Raw genomic sequence first — 19,387 nt, 5'->3', positions numbered from 1 at the left:
TTAATAAAACGGGATCTAAAAAAAACACATTTTTTACATTTTCTGTTTCTAGAATTAATAGACTGTTTTCTTTTCGATGTCTTTTAGAAATTGTGTGTTTCTGAGATTAATATAAAAAGGGACTCTGGATTAATAAAAATAGATAATTAAATTATCAAATGTGGTCACGTAAGGATGTTCTATAAATGTTTATCAAGAAAGAAATATATCGTTCATTATATGAATAGTACTCTCTAAATCTGAATTAGTGAATAGTCACTAATTCCCAGTGAATATTCACTGAAATTACCAGCCAAAAGTATGCCACTGGCAATCAGTGTAATTTAACTATTAAATTAGTGAAACCTCAATGGAATGCTGAAGAGATCAGTAAAAAAAAGCATACTGATTTATTCAGTGAAAAATTCACTTATTGATTAATGTACGGAAAAAAGAAGTAATTACTATAACAAATTTAGTCATAAATATAGATAGCTAACATTTCTTGTAATAAAAACTATAATTTTGCAGTAGTAACAAAATCTTTTGCTAAAATGTTGCTAAATCTTTTGGCATTTAGTAACAGTTACAAAAAGGTTTTGCTGTAATTGCAAAATTATAGATTTTATTACAAAAAAATGTAAACTGTCTATATTTATAACTAAATTTGTTGTGGTAGTTCTCTTTTTCCGTATACATTTTATATTAATAGATTATTATATTAGGATTGCAAACTGAAAATAATTAAATATATTTTTTATATATTTTAGACTTCTTGAATTTCCCATATATTATTAGTTTATATCACATTATATAGCATATAATTTATCTTATTATATATATTAACAGAAAAATATTAATAGAATATATATTAATAGATTAATATATTATATATATTATTAAACCTCCCTACTTGGTTCTCCAACTTCCGCATCTTCCACAACATTGCAAATATTTATATGTAACGAAGAAACAGTATTTGATGGGTTTACATTAATCAGATAAATAAAGCTTTCAATGAAATTATAAAAATTTAAAAGAGAAAGTGGATATGAAACATGCAGCACTTGATACAATTTAAATAAGAGATCAAATGCTGCAATTGGAGTTGCTCGATGCGGAAGCATGAAAAACCACCCGTCGCCCTGAACAAAGAAAGTGTTCTTTTCTTGACCTAGAATACACATAATATATGGTTGCACGTTGCCATCCGTCTCAGTTCTTAAATTCTGCTCAGTATAGGGAAGATTGGTTCCTTCCTACAGAATAAATACATAATAATTTTTTATGTATTCCTTTTATCATATATGTATAAATTGATATTAAAAAGTTTAAAAACATACCGGAAAAATTTTTATAAGATGAGGATTTGGAACTTCAGTAATAGTATTTAAAATGTTTTCCTTATCTCTTTTTTGTAACTAAAATAAAAGCAATATATGACATTATCTTAAGAAACTATTAACATTATATAAGTACAATAAAATAAAATTCTCACTTTTTTGCCCTTATTTTTTGGACCGTCTGCATTAATTTTTTTTAAAGAATTTGATGGAGGCAAAAGGAGAGTCAGTGCAATCAAAGCTCGTAAAGCGTCTGATAAAAAGAAAAAACATAGTATATTATAAAAAATCTCATTTTTCAGAACTATTTTGATCAATAGTTTAACAATAAGCAAAAACTCATTACATTAAAACACTCACCATCATTAACAGGAAGATTGTTGGTTTTCTTCATTATATCTGGTCTATATTTTATAATATATCCAAGAATTTTGGTAGTATAATAGGAAGGGAATTTGGCCAAGAAATTATCTTCACAATTTGGATAAATAATATTAAAATCTTGTTCTATCTGAAAAATAAAAATATAATCCACACTTACAATAGAGAAGATGGTATTATAGCTACTGTAGACAATATGATCACTCGTATTATCTCCGTTATTAACTGAAAAATTTTAACATTTGTAACAAAATATTGTAACTTTTATAAACAATTTTTTATATTAATTTTTGGGGTGATTATATTATCATTTTTGTTTCTCTTGGACCATTATGTAGTGCTACATTTTTATAAATATAATATTTAATAATAATGTAAATATAATAAATATTTTATAATTTTTAATCTAAAATCTAATAAATAACACTTTGATGAATATAATCGTTTCAATTAAGAATTATTAATATTATCATTAACTTTACCATTAACATTAATTATTAACAAAGTTATATAAAATATAAACGAATGGCTATATTATCACCTCCTCTACTAACTTTAAATTGAAAAAGCTGGTTTCAAACTTACCATTTCACCATTATAATCAAGAAGACGCGGATATTTTTCAAAAATATTTGATATAACAGGACCAGAGCTTATAATCCATTGTCTTCTATTTGAGAAAGTTTCCTTGAGACATTTCTTGATTAATTCTTTGTTACTATCAGATGGCAACTTATGTTTCATCCACAATATCTAATAATATAAATCAGAATATTTATGTTGTGTGCTTAAACAAGTTTTATTTAAAAGTAGAGATTGTAAAATATATTAACGAACCTTTTCCTCCAAAACATGTTTGTCGAGTACTACTACGTCATTATTTGAAACACTGGAACTTTTCTCCAAGCATTGTGCTTTTCTTTTCATTGAAGAATATTTCTTTTTTTGAGGGGAAAGTTTTGTGCGAACTGTCCACAATCGAAATTCGATGAATCCTTGTCTAGTTTTGGGATCATAATAATGTTCCTACAATTTATTATGAATATTTGTGATAAATATTAATAATGTATGGTAAGAAATGCCATTGAAAATAGGTTTCTTGAACTTACATAACCATTACATCCTGTCACATTATTTTTTAATAGAGGAAATTCGGAAACGATGGCACTTGCAAGTGATACTTTGACTTTATCTGGAGGATAACTAGAACAAAATGTTATTTTGGTATTTGAGACTTTTGCGATATACAATGTATACATAATTAATTCGAGGCTTGAATTCGAGGCATTTCAGTTCACTAAGAATTCTTTATTAGGAAGAGGCGCTTATAAGGTAAATTGAAATATACATGAAACGTCAAAATAAGAATCAGAAAAAATTCGACTTCAATCCGGAAATCAAGCTTCGAATTACTTGTACTATTATGATAGCGATCAATTAAAAAAATAATAAAATATTTACGTACTAATTGTTTTGTGCTAAAATAAGCTCAGCTACAACAATACGCACAAGGGCTTTTCTATCAGATTCATTAAAAGAACCTTTACGAATAGCTTTCAATATAGAGACACCTTGCTCATGATTTTCAAGTGTTTTTTCCACAGTTCCATAACGCTGAAAATAAAATAAGAGAATAAAAATATATCTAACTTAGAGAACATACAAATAATCTTCATCGTAAATTTATTTTTTTAATATAAATATTTTACCGAGAATATATTTAAATTCGCTTCTGATTGTGATGAAAACTGTTGGGGATGATCTTCTAGTAAATTTTTTGTGGAAAGTACTTTATTAGGGCCAATAGAACCGGTTATTTCATTGAATATATTTTGTGATAAATGTTGGCTTGATGTTGCAGTATTTTCAAACATTATAATTTCTTCATTTTTTTCTTCTTGTAGAATTTTATGTAGATTATCAATGGGAATGCTTTCCAATATTACCTAAGAAAAGTTTTATGGGAAATAAATATATAAAATAAGAAATAAATATATAGGTTAAATTAATAAATAATTTAACATATATATCATATTGTATGCATAGTAGAACAAACTTACAGTTGATTTACATTTTAATTCATGAAGAAACTTTGTTATTATTTTTCTAGGTCCTAGTTTAATTTGTAGTTCTTTTAAATCTGATTCTGAAAGCTCTAAGAGAGCTTCTCCATTGATAGATTGTTCTGAAACAAAAAGAAACAAAATATGCATTTCAAGTAACTAGTTAAAAAAGAAGCGAAATAGGCCACATCGTAATATTGACAAAAATTAAATTAGTCATACTAGAAGAAAAAAATATCAAGAAAATAATGCAAGAAAACAGTAACAAAAATATTATCCTGAATTAAGAAAATTGATTTTTATCAGTATTAAAAAAAAAGGACTAGCTGTTATAGCTTTTGCTAGATAAAATAAAAGATTAAAAAATAATTTTAAATATTTAAAAATAATATTAAAATAATTTTAATATAATAATGAAGAACTTGTACATAATATTATAAAAAACGCCTGAAAATATAGTGATAAAGTTTGATTTGAATAAATGTCGCACAAAATAACAGATTAAATGAGAGTTGCAGTTTTCTATAATTACAAAACATATGTTAAAAATAAAGTAATAAAGTCAACCATTAAAAAACTTACTTTTACAAAATAATATGGCGAAGACTGATATAAAGACCATTAGAAATAGATTCTGTCCATGAACAAAATGGTTGAAAATGAGCAAGTGAAGAAACCGAGATAAAATGAGAAGCATAATCTGCATTTTCAAGTTCAATGCAAAATGCATTAAAATAAGGATCAAAAATTATAGTTTTGCAGCGAAAAATTAAAAGATACACTTCATTTTCTCTTAAGAGAATTATTTCTTTGATTTTTCCAAATGTAGGAAGATTTTCTTTTTGTTTAACTGCTGCTTCAAGACAAACAAACAGACCAGGTCTAAATTCTACTCCATTAATTTTTACATTCTTGGATCGAAATATGTTGTCCACATCTACATAGCCTAATTTTAAAAGAAATTCTCTACTCTGCGTTTCCTGTACATAAAGCATTTTACCACTTGCTGAATGCGTTCTTTCCAGTTTGACATCACCTGCCCCCCATTTTGCACTCTGAACACATTGACATACTCTAATTAGAGTTTTTGGAGGATTTTTAAAATTGTTAACATTTTGAGCTCGTAATTTTATTTCAGCGTGTTTTGCCTCAAAACGCATGCAAAAATAACACCGCAGAGGGCCTGCCCAAAGTATACAATCTGCGTAATGAATAAGATGATGGAACTTGTTAATGAGATTGATGTTAGGGTAGAGTTTTCGAAACGTGTCCATCAAGTCTTTTGTCAGAGCTTGCAGATATGGCATCAAAGATTTTGTTACTTTTGGAGCTAGTACGATTTCCATGATTCTTAGTAATATTAATATTAGATCCATGTGTTCATCTTCTCTTTCAATTTTTTCTGCAACCATAAATGGAAAAGCTCTCAGCAGTACCCACATCTGCATTGCCTTTTGACTTAATAAATGATCATTTTTTTGAAGCATTTTTATAGAAAAATTTGCAGATGGTTTGTTTTTATTTTCTACAAAGCCATATTGGAATGATGTAATTTTATTATTGAAGTAATCAACAGTAAATTGTTTTGTAATGCAAATGTAGTGATAAAGTACACATTTTAATATCATAGGGCCCACTCCACAAAGAATATCATGCATCACATCAAAAATTTTATTTCTAGAGATATGAAAATATCGTGACTTATTAAGGCAACAATCGCCCCTTATACCAGTTGCTGTCATAGATAATGCAGAAAAATTGTGCCTATGTAAATACTGCAGATGCTCATTGAATACTTCTTCGGTTCTTTCATTGCCTAATTTTGTACTTCCAGCTAACAAATCTTCTCTAGAATATAAACACATTCGGCAAAATTTGTTAGACTTAGGTCCAAGCATATTAAACACTTCATGCACAGCTAAAGTGTCTCCACAAAAAGCAGTTATTGTTGCATGTAAATTAAATTCCTCATTATCAAGCATAATTTTAACTCCGTCATCACTTTCTAATTTTTCTAAGTCATTCAAAAAGACAGATAAAATTTTGTCAAATCCATATTTTTTGGTATCTGCATCAGAACATAACAGTAAAACATGTATACTTCCTAAATCGGAATTTATATAAGCTGGAATATTTTGAATTGTGTAATAAAAAACACCCAATTTATGGATTCCTGTTTTAGATCCAAGAGGATTCACAATTTCCAATTCGTCATAGTAAAGCTGTATTCGCAAAGCATGTCTATGCATCTGGAAAAGAGGATGATTTTTAAAATGGTCTCCATCTACAAATGAAGCCAGAACATCGTCCGTTGATGACTGTTCAGAAAGAATAGCTTCTTTAATTTCTGTGTTTGATAGTACCAATTTTAAAGTATCTATTATTGGCACATATTGATAAGTTTCAAGTACAATTTTAGGTGTATATGTTCCAGTTTCGCTATGTAATAAATTTTCCATGCGGTAACCAAGAGGAATCTCTATAGGTTCAATATAACCACAATTAATTTTTAATGCCTTTATCTGGCCTTTCAAAGTATGAAGATCGTCAAAAGGATTTTCAAAATCAAAGTTGGAAAGTAATTCAACAACTTCAAGATCTTCAGTAGCATTTCTTGCTTGAAAATATTTAAGAACTTTATTCTTGAAGAATTTAGCTAAATTCAAAATCACTTCTTCGAATTCGTCCAAAACATCGCTCAAAATACTGCCAGTTATAGATCCCTTGGATTGAAGTCTTGCAATTACTCTGATAATTAAAGTATACAAATCAAAATTTAGATTTTCATAAACATCTTCATAATTTTCCATGTGGGTTACTTCTTCCATTGCAGCATTATCTCCAAAAAATTCATCTTCATTATTATCAGGATTGGGTAACTGGTTAAAAAATTGAAAATTAATAAATAAAGTTATAGTTAATAACTTTTAACTTAATTAATTTTTAATGATTTAATTTTTAATTTTAATTATTTTTGAAACTTATTTACTTTTTTTTAAAGTTAAAACTTTTGTTTAGGTAAAAAAAAAATCATAAAATAAAAATACATTCCTGCATAAAAACAATATTTTTTGTTATTTTATATAATTAATAGTATAGCTTAATTTACAAATAAAATAATAAAAAGTTTGATAATACTAATCATATTGAATCTATTTAAATTAAAATAGAATTACTTTTTAATTTAATATAAATAAGGGTTCTCAAAATTATCTTTTATTTTAACTTAAGTTAATTTAATCTTAATTTTTAAATTTAATCTTAACGTTACTTTAATTAAGTTAGTTTTTTATTTATGGAATATTTAACTTAAGTTTATTTTATAATCCATTAATTTTATTTTAATTTAGTTAAAAAAATATATTAACTTACCCAATCCTGATTATTATTAACAATAAATTCAGACTCTAAGTCATCATTACATCTGTATTTATGACATTGACGTATATGCCTCCTTAATGTATAAAAATATTTAAAATTTCGCCAACATCCATCTTGACCACATTTAAAACCAGTGTTTCCTATTCCTCGATGAATAGTAAGTCCGTGAGAAATTCGTAAATGTCGCACTAAACCATTTAATCCTTTGGGAATATGTTGGTAACATATGTAGCAATTCAAACGTTCCATTTCAATATTTTAAAACGCTGTAACAATTCTAATCCAAATCGATATCAATATTCAAATCTAAAACTGTTATAATTTCCAAAATTCATCTGAAGTTAAAAAATGATTATTGAAAAACCAATATATTTCTTATTAGAAGATATTATTTATTATTTTTTAATAATTATTTTTTAAAAACAGTTTCTGTGTTTTTTTTTAGTTTTGATAACAAATTCTATGAATATTGACAATCATGTTTTTGTTAATCAATATGATATCAAAAATCAAGAACATAAAAGAATATTAATTCAATCATTCAGAATGCTTACCTAGAAAAATATTAGCAGTTAATTCGTTTTGTGTAAGATCCAATATTTTCTCTGCTACTTCTCCTGGTGACCATTTCATAATATCACTCATATCTATAAAATTTTTACTGATAAACTGAAGATTATCTGAAATATTGAAATGCATCATATTCAAGATGCAATTCACTTGACGCCACAAATGTTTTGAAGCACTTGATTAACTAATTAGAACCAAGAATTTTATGAATTGATCAATCGAAAAATGCTTTGAAGCGTTAAGTTTTGTAACGTCAAGTAAATCGCACCTTCAGATAGACAACTTTGTACATATGTAAGCACGCACACACACATGCACGCACGTATGTATGCACAAATGCACGCACACGCACGCGCGCACACAACACACACACACACACACACACACACACACACACACAAACACACACACACACACACACACCACCACACCACACCATACACACACGTGCATACATACGTGCGTGTACGTACGTATGCATGCGTATGTGCATGCATGTATATGTATGCATGCGTGTACAGATTTTCTTTCAAAAATGTATTACTTTATAAAATATACTAGATTTCATCATTTTAATAAAAGTCTATAAATTATTATTACATTAGAAAATAAATAACGGCATCACACCTAACCTTGTCGCGTAATCTTATCGATAAATTGAGTATAGAAACTGGCGTGCAATTATTGATTAATTTTTAATGGTATATAATACAAAAACAGTTATACTTACCAATAATGTGATATGTATACTAAAAGTTCTCAACAGCACTTTGTAATACTCAAATAACAGTGAAATAGATCAAGAAGGCACCGGACGCATAAGACAATGAGCGTGCATGAGCATCCCACATAGAAATGAAACCTCCAGTAGACGTCTAATGGACGTCTGCCATGGAAGTTTAAACTTCCAGTGGACGTCCATTAGACGTCCAATATAGAGCCATTAGAAATCCACAGTTCCGCACTGTGGACGTCTATTAGACCTTCAATAGAGGTCGTCAAAGAGGTCTATTAGACGTTGTGTGGATCATTAACAGAGGCTTCACGGAGCCTTGATGGATGACTTACGGACGTTTCGTGGATCATTAATAGAGGCTTCACGGAGCCTCGATGGATGATTGACAAAATAAAAATTTAAAATAAAAATTTTATTTCTTTTAAATTATTTTTATCAACAGTACATACTAAATTTAGGATAAATTTTTATTAATTAATTAAATTTAAATTATATTATTTTATTCTTACTTGCCTCTGGTTTTGAACCCGGGACCTTAGGATTACAAACCTTGTACTCTATCTGCTATGCCAATTTGACTCATCGATATGGGTACTTGTTATTGCCTACATATACATATATGTTATAAACTGACGCAATTATATTATTTTTTATAAAAGCAATTAAATTTTGCGAAACATATTAAAAATAAATAGCATTAATTTATTTACTTATTAATTTCATTGTTAAATTTATCTTTTTCCATAATCTTAATAATTTGATGGAAATTGCGATCTATTTAGCATTAATACTTTGAAGCGTTCAAATGGTTAATTAGATAATTTTAACCATATAGATCATATATTTTAAGAAAAATTAAATAGTTTATTATTCTGTTTTTGTATTCAGTACATGATAAATTTAGATTTTGTGCATTTTTTGTGCGCAGTAATTGTAGACAAACCGTTATTTTTGAAAACATCTTTATGATAATTTTTTTAAATATCAAATAGATCTCTCATTCAGGATGCTATAGTGTTGTCTGATTTCTGAGTCAACTACGACGCGCATGGACGGCTCAAAAATCGGACAGCATTGTGATATCTTTTATGAGATATTAAGCTGATGTCATTTAGCTGTGATATCATAAGGATAACATTATCAAGAAACTTAAATGAAACTCTTCCATGAGATATCTCAAAGACCTATCTTAGTAGACGTCTCTGATAAATGTTACCATTTGGACATTATTTCCAAGATATCTAAATGTTTTCTTTAAAAAGTTCTCTTAAAGTTTTTATTCTGACAAGCGTGTTGTCTGGGTAACTTCTACCATGAAAATAAATGTTCCATAAAGCTATGGAAGTTTAATGGATCCTTAATGGACGTCTGTCTAACTTCCATCATGGAAATAATGTTCCATAGAGCTATGGAAATTTAGTGGACCTTAATAGACATCCATCTAACTTCCACTATGGAAGAAAACATCCAATAGAGCTATGGATGTTTAATGGATCCCTAATGGATGTCTATCTAAGTTCCACCATGGAGGTAAACCTCCAATGAAGCCATGGACGTTTACTGGATCTTTAATGGACGTCTGTCTAACTTCCGCCATGGAGGTAAACCTCCAATGGAGCTAAGGAAGTTTACTAGACCTCTAATAGACGTCCATCTGACTTCCACCATGGACATAGACGTCCCATGGATCTATGGAAGTTTAATGGACGTCCATTGGACATCCACTGGATGCCAATTTCTATGGGGGATGTCTCCTAGAAGCCACTGGTAAATAAGTAAATGACGATATAGTCACTGATTGCGCAGCGCGTTTAGACATATTCCACTAATTCGTTAGTGATGTGACAGATCACTGGTTAAATCAGTGATTTTTCCACTGATTCAGATTTAGAGAGTAGTTGTAAGTTAAAAATTACTGTTTACCTACAATTCCTATTGCTTACAGCTTCATTTGCACACAAATTTAGCAGAGCTGCTTGATTGCCTACAATCCCGATTGCCTATAGCTTCGTTTGCACACACAAAAATAATTAAGGTACAAGAGTAAGATTGCACTCTTGACATTATTGCGCATATGCACATTGTACACATGACATTATTACGCTCATACACATTGCACGCATGACATTATTTCACATATGCACATTGCACACATAATATTAATACGTTTCACGTTTGTGCACATTGCACACATGACATTGCACATATAAGTTAAAGAAATAATATTAACACATTGCACACATAATATTATTATGCTCATACACATTGCACACATGACATTATTACGCACACGCACATTGCACACATGATATCATTGCACTCATACACTCTGAAGGCACAATTCCAATAACTTGGGCGTCTTGATTTGGTGATGGTTTTTGATAGTATGCTCAATAAAAAATTGTATAGATCTTACAGAGTTAACTGCTTTAGCTTTCAAGATATACCATATGGTTATTTATTTATATTTATATTTATATTTATTCTAATTTATGTGCATTCAATTTATTTAATTTTAATATTATTTATTAATACTGTGTTAAGCAAAAACTACGTAAATCAAAATATGTATTTATATTTAATGATTAAGTGGAAATAAATATTATAATATATTTTATTTAAAAAATACACTTCAATGTACTTTTAGTTTTTTAACTTATCTTAAACTAACTTATAGGAATAAAAATGTCACTTAGAAAAATTTATTTTTATGCTAAAAAAACAGTTTTTTATTTTATTAGTTTTTATCTTTTAAGTATTACATAATATTCTTCCAATTTGATTATATTTTATATGACATTGTAACTAATTTTATTTGTTACAACAATACAGTAGTTAATGTTATATAACAAAAGCTAGTGTAATGAAGAGAACCGTATACATATATAAATTTTCATTACGTGCGTGTGCGTGTGTGTGTGCGCTTGCGTGCGTGCCTGCATGTGTTAAAAAATCGTTACAAAGATAAAAAAAATACTAAATACATGAACGCATTCAAAAGTGTAAGTAAAAAAATAAGAGAGGTTTTTATTCATTTTATTTATTTAATAATTATTTGTAGAAAAATAAAAATGTTATTAATACAATTATTTAAGAACTATATGTTATAAAATTTTAATATATTTAAAAGCTGCATAAAATAGATTTAGAGTGATTAAAATAACAAACAAAATTATAGCAATAATTTGTCCAGATTGCATTGTATACTTAAAAATATGGTACATAAACTTTTTATTAATTCTTACAAACAATTTTTATATCGTAAAACAGTAATAGGTTACTGCGTTTCATACGATTTTTGGATGAATAAAATTTTGTTGAATATAATTTTTTAGTAATTACTAATAACATATTCATCATTTTTGCACAAATAATTATTGAATAGATTAGTTTTCTAAACTTTTTGTAATAATATATTTGAATAATTAAATTGATCTTGTATTTAATTTAAACAATTAATTTTTAATTAAATAATTAAGTTTTTCTTTTATATTTCTATTGTATGTGCATTTATAAAAATATAATATCGGGCAGTATTATGTTGGTCAGTAATCACTACTTATTTTGAGTATTAAAAGTACTAACATTAACGCTTTTAATACTTAAAATAAGTATTAATTACTGATTGATGTAATACAATCCAGTATTATATATGTACAAGGCCTTTTAGATGGTTTAAAATAATATTATTTAAAATTATTATTATTATACTTCCTAATTATATAATTGACATTATTTTTTGATATTTTATCAACTCCCTAAATCACAATCAGTGAAAACTCGACAAAATCAGAAGTGATTTTTAGTGATATACTTATAATCATTTACTAATTATCAATCAGTAAAATAAATACACTGATCTTTCAGTGACTATATACTAATTCTGAAATAAAAATTACTGAAAGACAGTGAATATTCACTGATTATCACAATTATAAGTATGCCACTGCGAATCAGTGAATATCCACTGATTATGATTTAGAAAGAAAATTAATAAAATAATTAATAAACTAATACTCAATTATTAATGTTTTTAATTCAAAAATATACTACTTTTCAACAATACACTAGCTAAACTTGTAAGTTTAAAATTCGTGTTGTATATTTATGTTCCAGTTGCAGTTAATTTTCTTTTATAAAACATGACGCAGGTTAATAATATTCAGTATGATACACTCGAGGACATTTTTTTAAGATCTAGTTCAAAAAACTTAGACAAAACTGGATTTGTAACATTTTTCAAAGACGTATTTGGAGTGGATTCTCGACATAAATTTCCAAACAAATTTGATGTCTGGCCCGTGAAGGAGCAGTGTGATTGGATATATCAAAACATTACGAATTTTTTTCCAAACGTACCACAGTCGTTGCTAAATTTGATTCCTGCGACTTTTTGCGAGATAGATTTTTACGATCGATCACCACAAGAAATACCTAAGTGGATGGACCTGCATAAATATCGTAGAGGACAAAAGTTTGTCGAGAAAAATTATATGGCCATTATTATGTCCACAATAATGGGTCTCATTTACGTTTATGCATTCGGCGAAGAACTGAGACCACTTGTTCTAGGGGAACACAGTCATACCCCGTATTTAGCATTTCGAAAGTACGTTTTTTAAAAATACTTTATTTATTTTACTTGTAATGAAAAATATTTTTTAGTGCAGTAATTTTGATAATAATCAATATTATTTATATATTAAAAACATAATATTTCTATTTGCCAATATGTCGTTAAATAAATAAGTATAATTTTAAATTATAAATACGTAATTCTTATGATACATCTATAAAAATATCAAGAGACTACAGTATAATAGTCATTCAGTCTAATACATAATCGACAAATAATAGGGATGGTAATGTGACCCCTTCACTAAAATAGATTTTGCTTAAGAAAAAACATAATATTTTGTTATAAAATTATATTCATATAATTTTATAACAAAATATTATATTTTCTCTTAAATTAAATAAAAATAAATAAAAAATATGAAAAAACAATGTTAAACCATATATGTATGTACATACTACTAATCTTGAAATTTTTACGGCCATTGATTTTATTGTTATAAAAGATTTCTGGATAAATACTGCGTGAATACTAAAATAGTTTGTGCTGATGTTCTGCACACATTGCTGCTTGCATGCATTATAAGGCTAAGAGTTTTTTTAAGTTATTGAAAAGGAATATTCTTAAATTTTTTTTTTTTTTAGTATTGGAGAAGTGTAAAGAGGAGATTTTTTTCTCCAGTTTGTTCGTTTAATGTTATATTTTTATTCTTTATTATTTCAAGCATATACAATGCCAAGAAGGGACTTGGTTTACATTCAAAATCTTAACCTTGCATTCATCCACACCTTAACTTATTCTGGTTTAACCTAAGCCTAAAACCTATACTCCCAGTTTCCTAATCTCTACATTTTTACATATGTTCCTTCAATCGTTTAATTATCCTTCTATCCTAATCTCCAGTCGCATAGCTTCTCACTATCATATAAACCTATATAATCTATAAATCTATAAACCTAATGTATCTTATCATATCTTACCCTATAATCGCAAGAATCCTTTTTATACAACAAATCTTTTTCTCTTCAGCACCTATTGCCAAGAAGAGAATCCTACATAGAATACAATATAATCTTACTTAAATCATTTTTCTCGCTACACACTTCCAATATTTTAATATACCAATGACATAACGATAAGATAATTAAACTACTCTACCTCTTCCATTCCCTACATACATTGATAATTCTATCCTCTCCTACTCTACTTATAATTCCTATCCCTCTACTCCACGTGCACCTAACCTGTTCCACTATCTACTCTCTACTCTCTGAAAGACAATGAACCCATCGCACAGCCTCTTCTCAGTCTTGTTCTCTTCGTCATATTAAATTCGTTATACTTGTTACTCCTTCTTTTATCCCTCATGTCATCTTTGTGTCCTCGACTCTTCTTTCAATTCACTTCTTTCTATATCTTACGTTCTACTCGTGTACCTCCTGAATTTTCTCTTTCTGTACTATTGTGAGCTGCTTTCAAGTCCTGATCCATAACCCAAAGAAGACCGCAACCCTTTTTTCTTTACTTTTTTCACGCAGTCCGTACTATATGGATCCCAATAAAACTGTATCCTTCGCTCCTTTCCTTCTTACTCCTTTACCTTAATATTTCTTCTTGTCTTATCTCTCCCTTGCCTCTCTGATCTAACCTTTTCTTGTTTTCTTGTTTCCGGTCCAGAAAGTCCTTTAAATTACTCTTCTCATTTTACTCCTCTCTCCTGCCTTTCTTTTTTCTTTCACCTCTTCATATCACTTATCTTTGCTCTTCTCTAATGTATACAGCCATTATCCTAAGCCCGTTATCTCTTCTCTCTACAGCATCTCTGATCCATCCTTTTCTCTTTATAGAGCCTTGCATTTCTCTTCTCTAATGTACCGCCGTTAGCCTACCAAAACCAAAGTCTCCATCCATTTGCCTTTTCCACTTTTTCCTAACGTGACCGTTCTGCAGGTGAATCGTCGTCCTCTCTTATACTTGTTCTTTCTGCATTCCCTTTCCTCCTCTTCCTTATCCTTGTCATTTTCATCATCCAGGGCATGTGTTCTGAGTTCACTTCTTCCTTTGTTCTAAACTTCCTATTCTTATCGAGCCAATATTATTATCTATTCTACCTATATCCTACATATTCTATAACTATATTACCTTCGATTTCATTATCATATACACTTTACCTCTTATTTTCGTTTGGTCATCTCTCTAGAACCTTCGAACGTTAACTTAACCTAACTTTCTCTTGTTCATTTCTATACTCATTCTTTAATTCCTTATAATCCTCTCTCACTTTCACTATAACACACGTATCTACCTTATATCTTACCTATTCGATTCCTCTAGTCCTCTTCTAACATTCTTTACCTCTTTTTCCACTCTCCTCTCTTATACATTTTCCTGCACACGACTACGTATTCTAACCTCCATTCCTATAATCTTTTATCCAAATTTTGACCTTATCTCCTACTTCTACTGCGTTCCCTTCAATTATCCTACAACTTTACTCTCCTTTCTTCCCTCTTACAACAATTTTCTCGACCTAAATCTTATTATTCCGATTATTCCTATCCCTATTCTCACACCGCTATCGCCACACGACCGTTCACTCTCACACCACCTAACCAAGTCCTTAATGTTATATCTTAATGTTGACTTATTATTATACATTTTACCTAAATTATGCAGTTTTAAGTTATTTCTTTAGCTTTGCTTTACCTTACATAGTTTTGCAGTAAATAGCTTTAATAATTGTTTCTCGATGTAAATGGTGAAAGCTTGTCTTGAAACATTTAGGTTATTATACTTATATATTTAAAGTTACAGTTATAACACAGTTATATTACGATCACGGTTTAGTAATCATAGATAACTAATTCTCTGATTTCACGGAAAGTGTTTCAATATATGCACATATAATAATGTGCAAATATAATTCTTGTTTATGACGAATTAGTTTTTAGCAGATTTTATGTAGAAACGGATATAAATATATAAAATATGGGTTTTTATTTCTTTAATTAAGCCGATCATATTTTTATCGGTATTCGTACGGGATGTTTAGTTTCCGAGAAATAAGGAGGTTTTAATTTAGAAAACTGCTTCAAATTTGGTGCCTTCCTTCTAAATACTTTTTTAATGTTCCTCAAATATTATGAAATCAAATAATAATCATAAATGCTTTCTAATCTTTTCTATATATTTTTTGCTGTCTGGGATCTATTTTCTTCTAAATAAAAAATTATAAAATATACTATAAATGTATTTTATAATGTTATAAAGGTATTCATCGACAATAAAACGGATGATAAGCTGGTATAAGGGAGATCCTTGGATTAAAGGAACCGAAGCTTACAAGGATATGCAAGTAACACGCAGAATGCACTTGGCGGTAAAGAAGAAGGTGCGTCAAATGGATCATAAGCAAATGGCCTCTGCGTGTATATTTGCAAATCCATGGAGTTTAGATCGTGAATTGCTTCTGAAGGACTTTGTCTCGGCTTGTCCGCCTGAAAAATTCGGACAGCGTTATTATACAATTACCCGCAAATCACAAAAAAAATCAAAAGGTATGAATAACATGGATTTTGCAATTGCCCAGAGCGCTTTTGTGGTTCTACCCTTGCTCTATCCTCAAAATATCGGAATATACAACGCGACCGACGAAGATTTGGAGGCCTTCTCTCATATGTGGCAATGTTACGGATATTTTCTTGGACAAGATGATGAGTATGTAATGCAATTATAACATACACAACTTTTTTTTATGATTAGGAAATATGGGCTAACGTACAAGTAAGCCGCTATACATAATTTTTTTTCTAAGTCGTGTGCTCCAAATTTCGAGCCAGCAAACCTAATTCGCTATAATTCGAAACTGAATTAAATTGTTTTTTGGGAAGAAAGTTTGTTTTTGAGAAGAAGCGGTCATTTTTAATTATAGCCTATTAATTAAAATTCTAATTGAGTAAACACCAACTAATATAATTACAATTACTGAATAGAAAATGATAATGAACAATTGTACATCTATAGGTAGTGTTTGCTTGGTTAGAATTTTAATTGATAGGCTATTATTATGTATAATGCATGTGCATATACGCATTTGCACAATAAATTTGATTTACGAAATTGCTTTCAATATCCAAAGTATTGTAAAAAAACATTTTGGTTATAAATAATTTTGGTCTACAAACTAATAATTAATGAGTAATAATAATAAAAAAATAAGAATGCCGAAATAACACATTGGCGAATTTATTTCTGCAATTATTCTTTATTTATATCAATTATTGATTTTATTATTATTATCGTTTTTATTTTAATGATGTTTATTGTAATAAAATTTGTGATATGTAATGTAAGAAACTTGTAGATTTTATAAAAATATTAATTTAATTTTTATAATAATTTTAAATGAGTGTCAATATATATACAATATATATAGAGTATTTTAAACCGTCTTTATTTAAAAATGTATAAAATTTTAGTACAAAATTGTGATTATTCTTAGCTATATAAATTGATAAAATTTAAATTGATTAAATTCTTTGCGCCTGTTTTCTTAAAAGTGTTGTAGCATGTACAAAACAAAATGTAAGTATTGTAAGTTGTTACATTTTTATGCATAAATATATGTTAAAACCTCTAAAATATTATTGTATTATAAAATCCAGGCACAACATTTGCCGGGGCAATTTTGAGGAGGTAAAACAACGTCTACGTGATCTTTATCAATATTGGATAAAAGAAAATTTCAAGGAATTGACACCAGAATTTGAACACATAACGAGGTGTCTTATCGAACATGTAAATTATTATCCTATACTATACCTACCTTATAAGACCGGAATGTTACTGACTGCAGAGGCATTAAATCTAAATATGCCTTATTTACATGCATCACTTAGTTACGGAGAATGGATAGCCTATAAAATCTACAAGTGAGTAATAATATATGTATTAAATTAATTCACAAAGTAATGTGTTCAAAATTTATTCTCTAATATGCAAAAAATTAGACTTTTAAGCATAAAAATTATAAAAATCGAATATTTTATTTATTCTACAATTTTATAATTTAATAATTTTAGGTTTTTAATCTACGCATTGAGATTTTCAAGTGTAAGATCTGTTATTAATAAAATAATACTGAAAATACTTGATAAAGCAGTAAATTTTAATATAGAAAAATTGGCAGAAATTCACGAGAAGTCGAAGAAATTGGTACCAGATTTTTCTCTTACGTGATACTAGTTGATGAAAAGTGTTCTGAAAAATATTATAGTAAAATTTAAAAAAAAAAAAGATTTTTGTAATTATTCTAACAAACTAATAACAACGGACTAATAATTTATTTTATGTAGTTACTTTAAATATGTCTGCTGTTTTTTATAATAATGTAATACAAAAATGTTATTACAATACTTATTGTAATAACTACCAATAAGAAACTAATAATAATAAACTAATTATTTCAAATATCTACTTGTTTATTCTCAGACAACACAATGTCCAAAATCGGGTCATAAGACATCTGAAAGACGTCTTTTGGACGTGTGTTTTAGACATCTTTTATAAATATGACATAAGACGTCTTACGTCCTAATTTTAAACATTGTGTTGTTTGGGTCGTTATTGATGTTAATACATTCTTATAATATTTGTTTTAGTTATTAATATTATAATTATATATATTCCAAAATATATATGGTTATATATGGACAATTTTTCATACTATTGCTTTTTTAAAAGAAACAATGCAAAAATTATTTTTTAAATTAGTTTTTGTTTTTTCAGTATAACTATTATTTTTTAAATATCAAACAGAAATTTTACAAAAGAAATGAAATTAATATATAATCATATATATCATATATATTAACATATTATATATATATATATATATATATATATACATATTTACTTATATATAATGTATGATTCATATTTCTCTGGTACTCTAAACAATTATATTATTACTGATGATAATGTAAAACTGTTTATACAATATTTATTGATGAAGCACAAATATTTTAATAAAATGTAATACGTATATTAATTTTGTTCAGTTTATAACAATAGATGTTTGTATTAGCAAAGAAATTGTAAAACTGCGATAGGAAAAGCTAGGTTTTTTACTCACTCCTGCGGAGAGCATGCGACATTTTTTAAAATTTAAACAGGAAACTTCTAAAGGACTTCTAAAAACTTTGTATAACACACTACAGTAAAAGGATCATGGAACATGCTTACGTATGGTTCGTCAAAAACAACTTAAAGCTGGTTAAGTTGTTTTTGCACCCAACGCCTCATTTATTAAGTATAAGTATTTTACAGATATAATACATTAATTTTATAACATTAATAT

General features: G+C 28.1%; 2 protein-coding genes across 6 annotated transcripts; one reads left to right on the top strand and one right to left on the bottom strand.

Moving 5' to 3' along the window:
• Positions 1-827: 827 nt before the first annotated feature.
• Positions 828-8,914, bottom strand: LOC118644388. 5 transcript variants are annotated; one of them, XM_036282891.1, is made up of 12 exons: positions 8,448-8,591; positions 7,702-7,827; positions 3,764-3,888; positions 3,413-3,649; positions 3,169-3,317; positions 2,813-2,906; positions 2,541-2,729; positions 2,289-2,456; positions 1,683-1,833; positions 1,478-1,575; positions 1,323-1,400; positions 828-1,238 (listed from the first exon to the last, which is right to left on the bottom strand). In XM_036282891.1, the coding sequence occupies exons 2-12, from the start codon at positions 7,790-7,792 to the stop codon at positions 879-881; spliced, it is 1,740 nt and encodes a 579-aa protein (XP_036138784.1). In that variant the 5' UTR covers positions 7,793-7,827; positions 8,448-8,591; the 3' UTR covers positions 828-878. The 5 variants fall into 5 exon arrangements, with proteins under 5 accessions (XP_036138784.1, XP_036138785.1, XP_036138781.1 ...); XM_036282892.1 differs by lacking the exons at positions 7,702-7,827; positions 8,448-8,591 and adding an exon at positions 7,139-7,276; XM_036282888.1 differs by lacking the exons at positions 828-1,238; positions 1,323-1,400; positions 1,478-1,575; ... (4 more) ...; positions 3,169-3,317; positions 3,413-3,649 and adding exons at positions 4,349-6,645; positions 7,139-7,350 and having other exon boundaries at positions 3,799-3,888; positions 8,448-8,914.
• A 2,682-nt stretch (positions 8,915-11,596) lies between these two features.
• Positions 11,597-18,324, top strand: LOC105840971. Its single transcript, XM_036282893.1, has 4 exons — positions 11,597-13,062; positions 16,300-16,746; positions 17,694-17,960; positions 18,111-18,324. Exons 1-4 carry the CDS (start codon positions 12,596-12,598, stop codon positions 18,265-18,267), a joined length of 1,338 nt encoding a protein of 445 aa, XP_036138786.1. The 5' UTR covers positions 11,597-12,595; the 3' UTR covers positions 18,268-18,324.
• Positions 18,325-19,387: the final 1,063 nt, after the last annotated feature.

Source organism: Monomorium pharaonis, chromosome 2, assembly GCF_013373865.1.
Source record: "Monomorium pharaonis isolate MP-MQ-018 chromosome 2, ASM1337386v2, whole genome shotgun sequence".
NCBI lineage: Eukaryota > Metazoa > Arthropoda > Insecta > Hymenoptera > Formicidae > Monomorium > Monomorium pharaonis.
Note: the sequence above shows the minus strand (reverse complement) of the source record. Positions and strands in the feature narration are given on the sequence as shown.

Coding starts and splice junctions, on each gene's coding strand:
- LOC118644388 (XM_036282888.1), bottom strand. CDS start 7,792: ATGAGTGATATTATGAAATGGTCACCAGGAGAAGTAGCAGAGAAAATA. Junction 7,351..7,701: donor AACTGCTAATATTTTTCTAG/GTAAGCATTCTG, acceptor ATATTCCCAAAG/GATTAAATGGTTTAGTGCGA. Junction 6,646..7,138: donor TTAATAATAATCAGGATTGG/GTAAGTTAATAT, acceptor TTTTTTAACCAG/TTACCCAATCCTGATAATAA.
- LOC105840971 (XM_036282893.1), top strand. CDS start 12,596: ATGACGCAGGTTAATAATATTCAGTATGATACACTCGAGGACATTTTT. Junction 13,063..16,299: donor CCGTATTTAGCATTTCGAAA/GTACGTTTTTTA, acceptor AATGTTATAAAG/GTATTCATCGACAATAAAAC. Junction 16,747..17,693: donor TTTCTTGGACAAGATGATGA/GTATGTAATGCA, acceptor TATAAAATCCAG/GCACAACATTTGCCGGGGCA.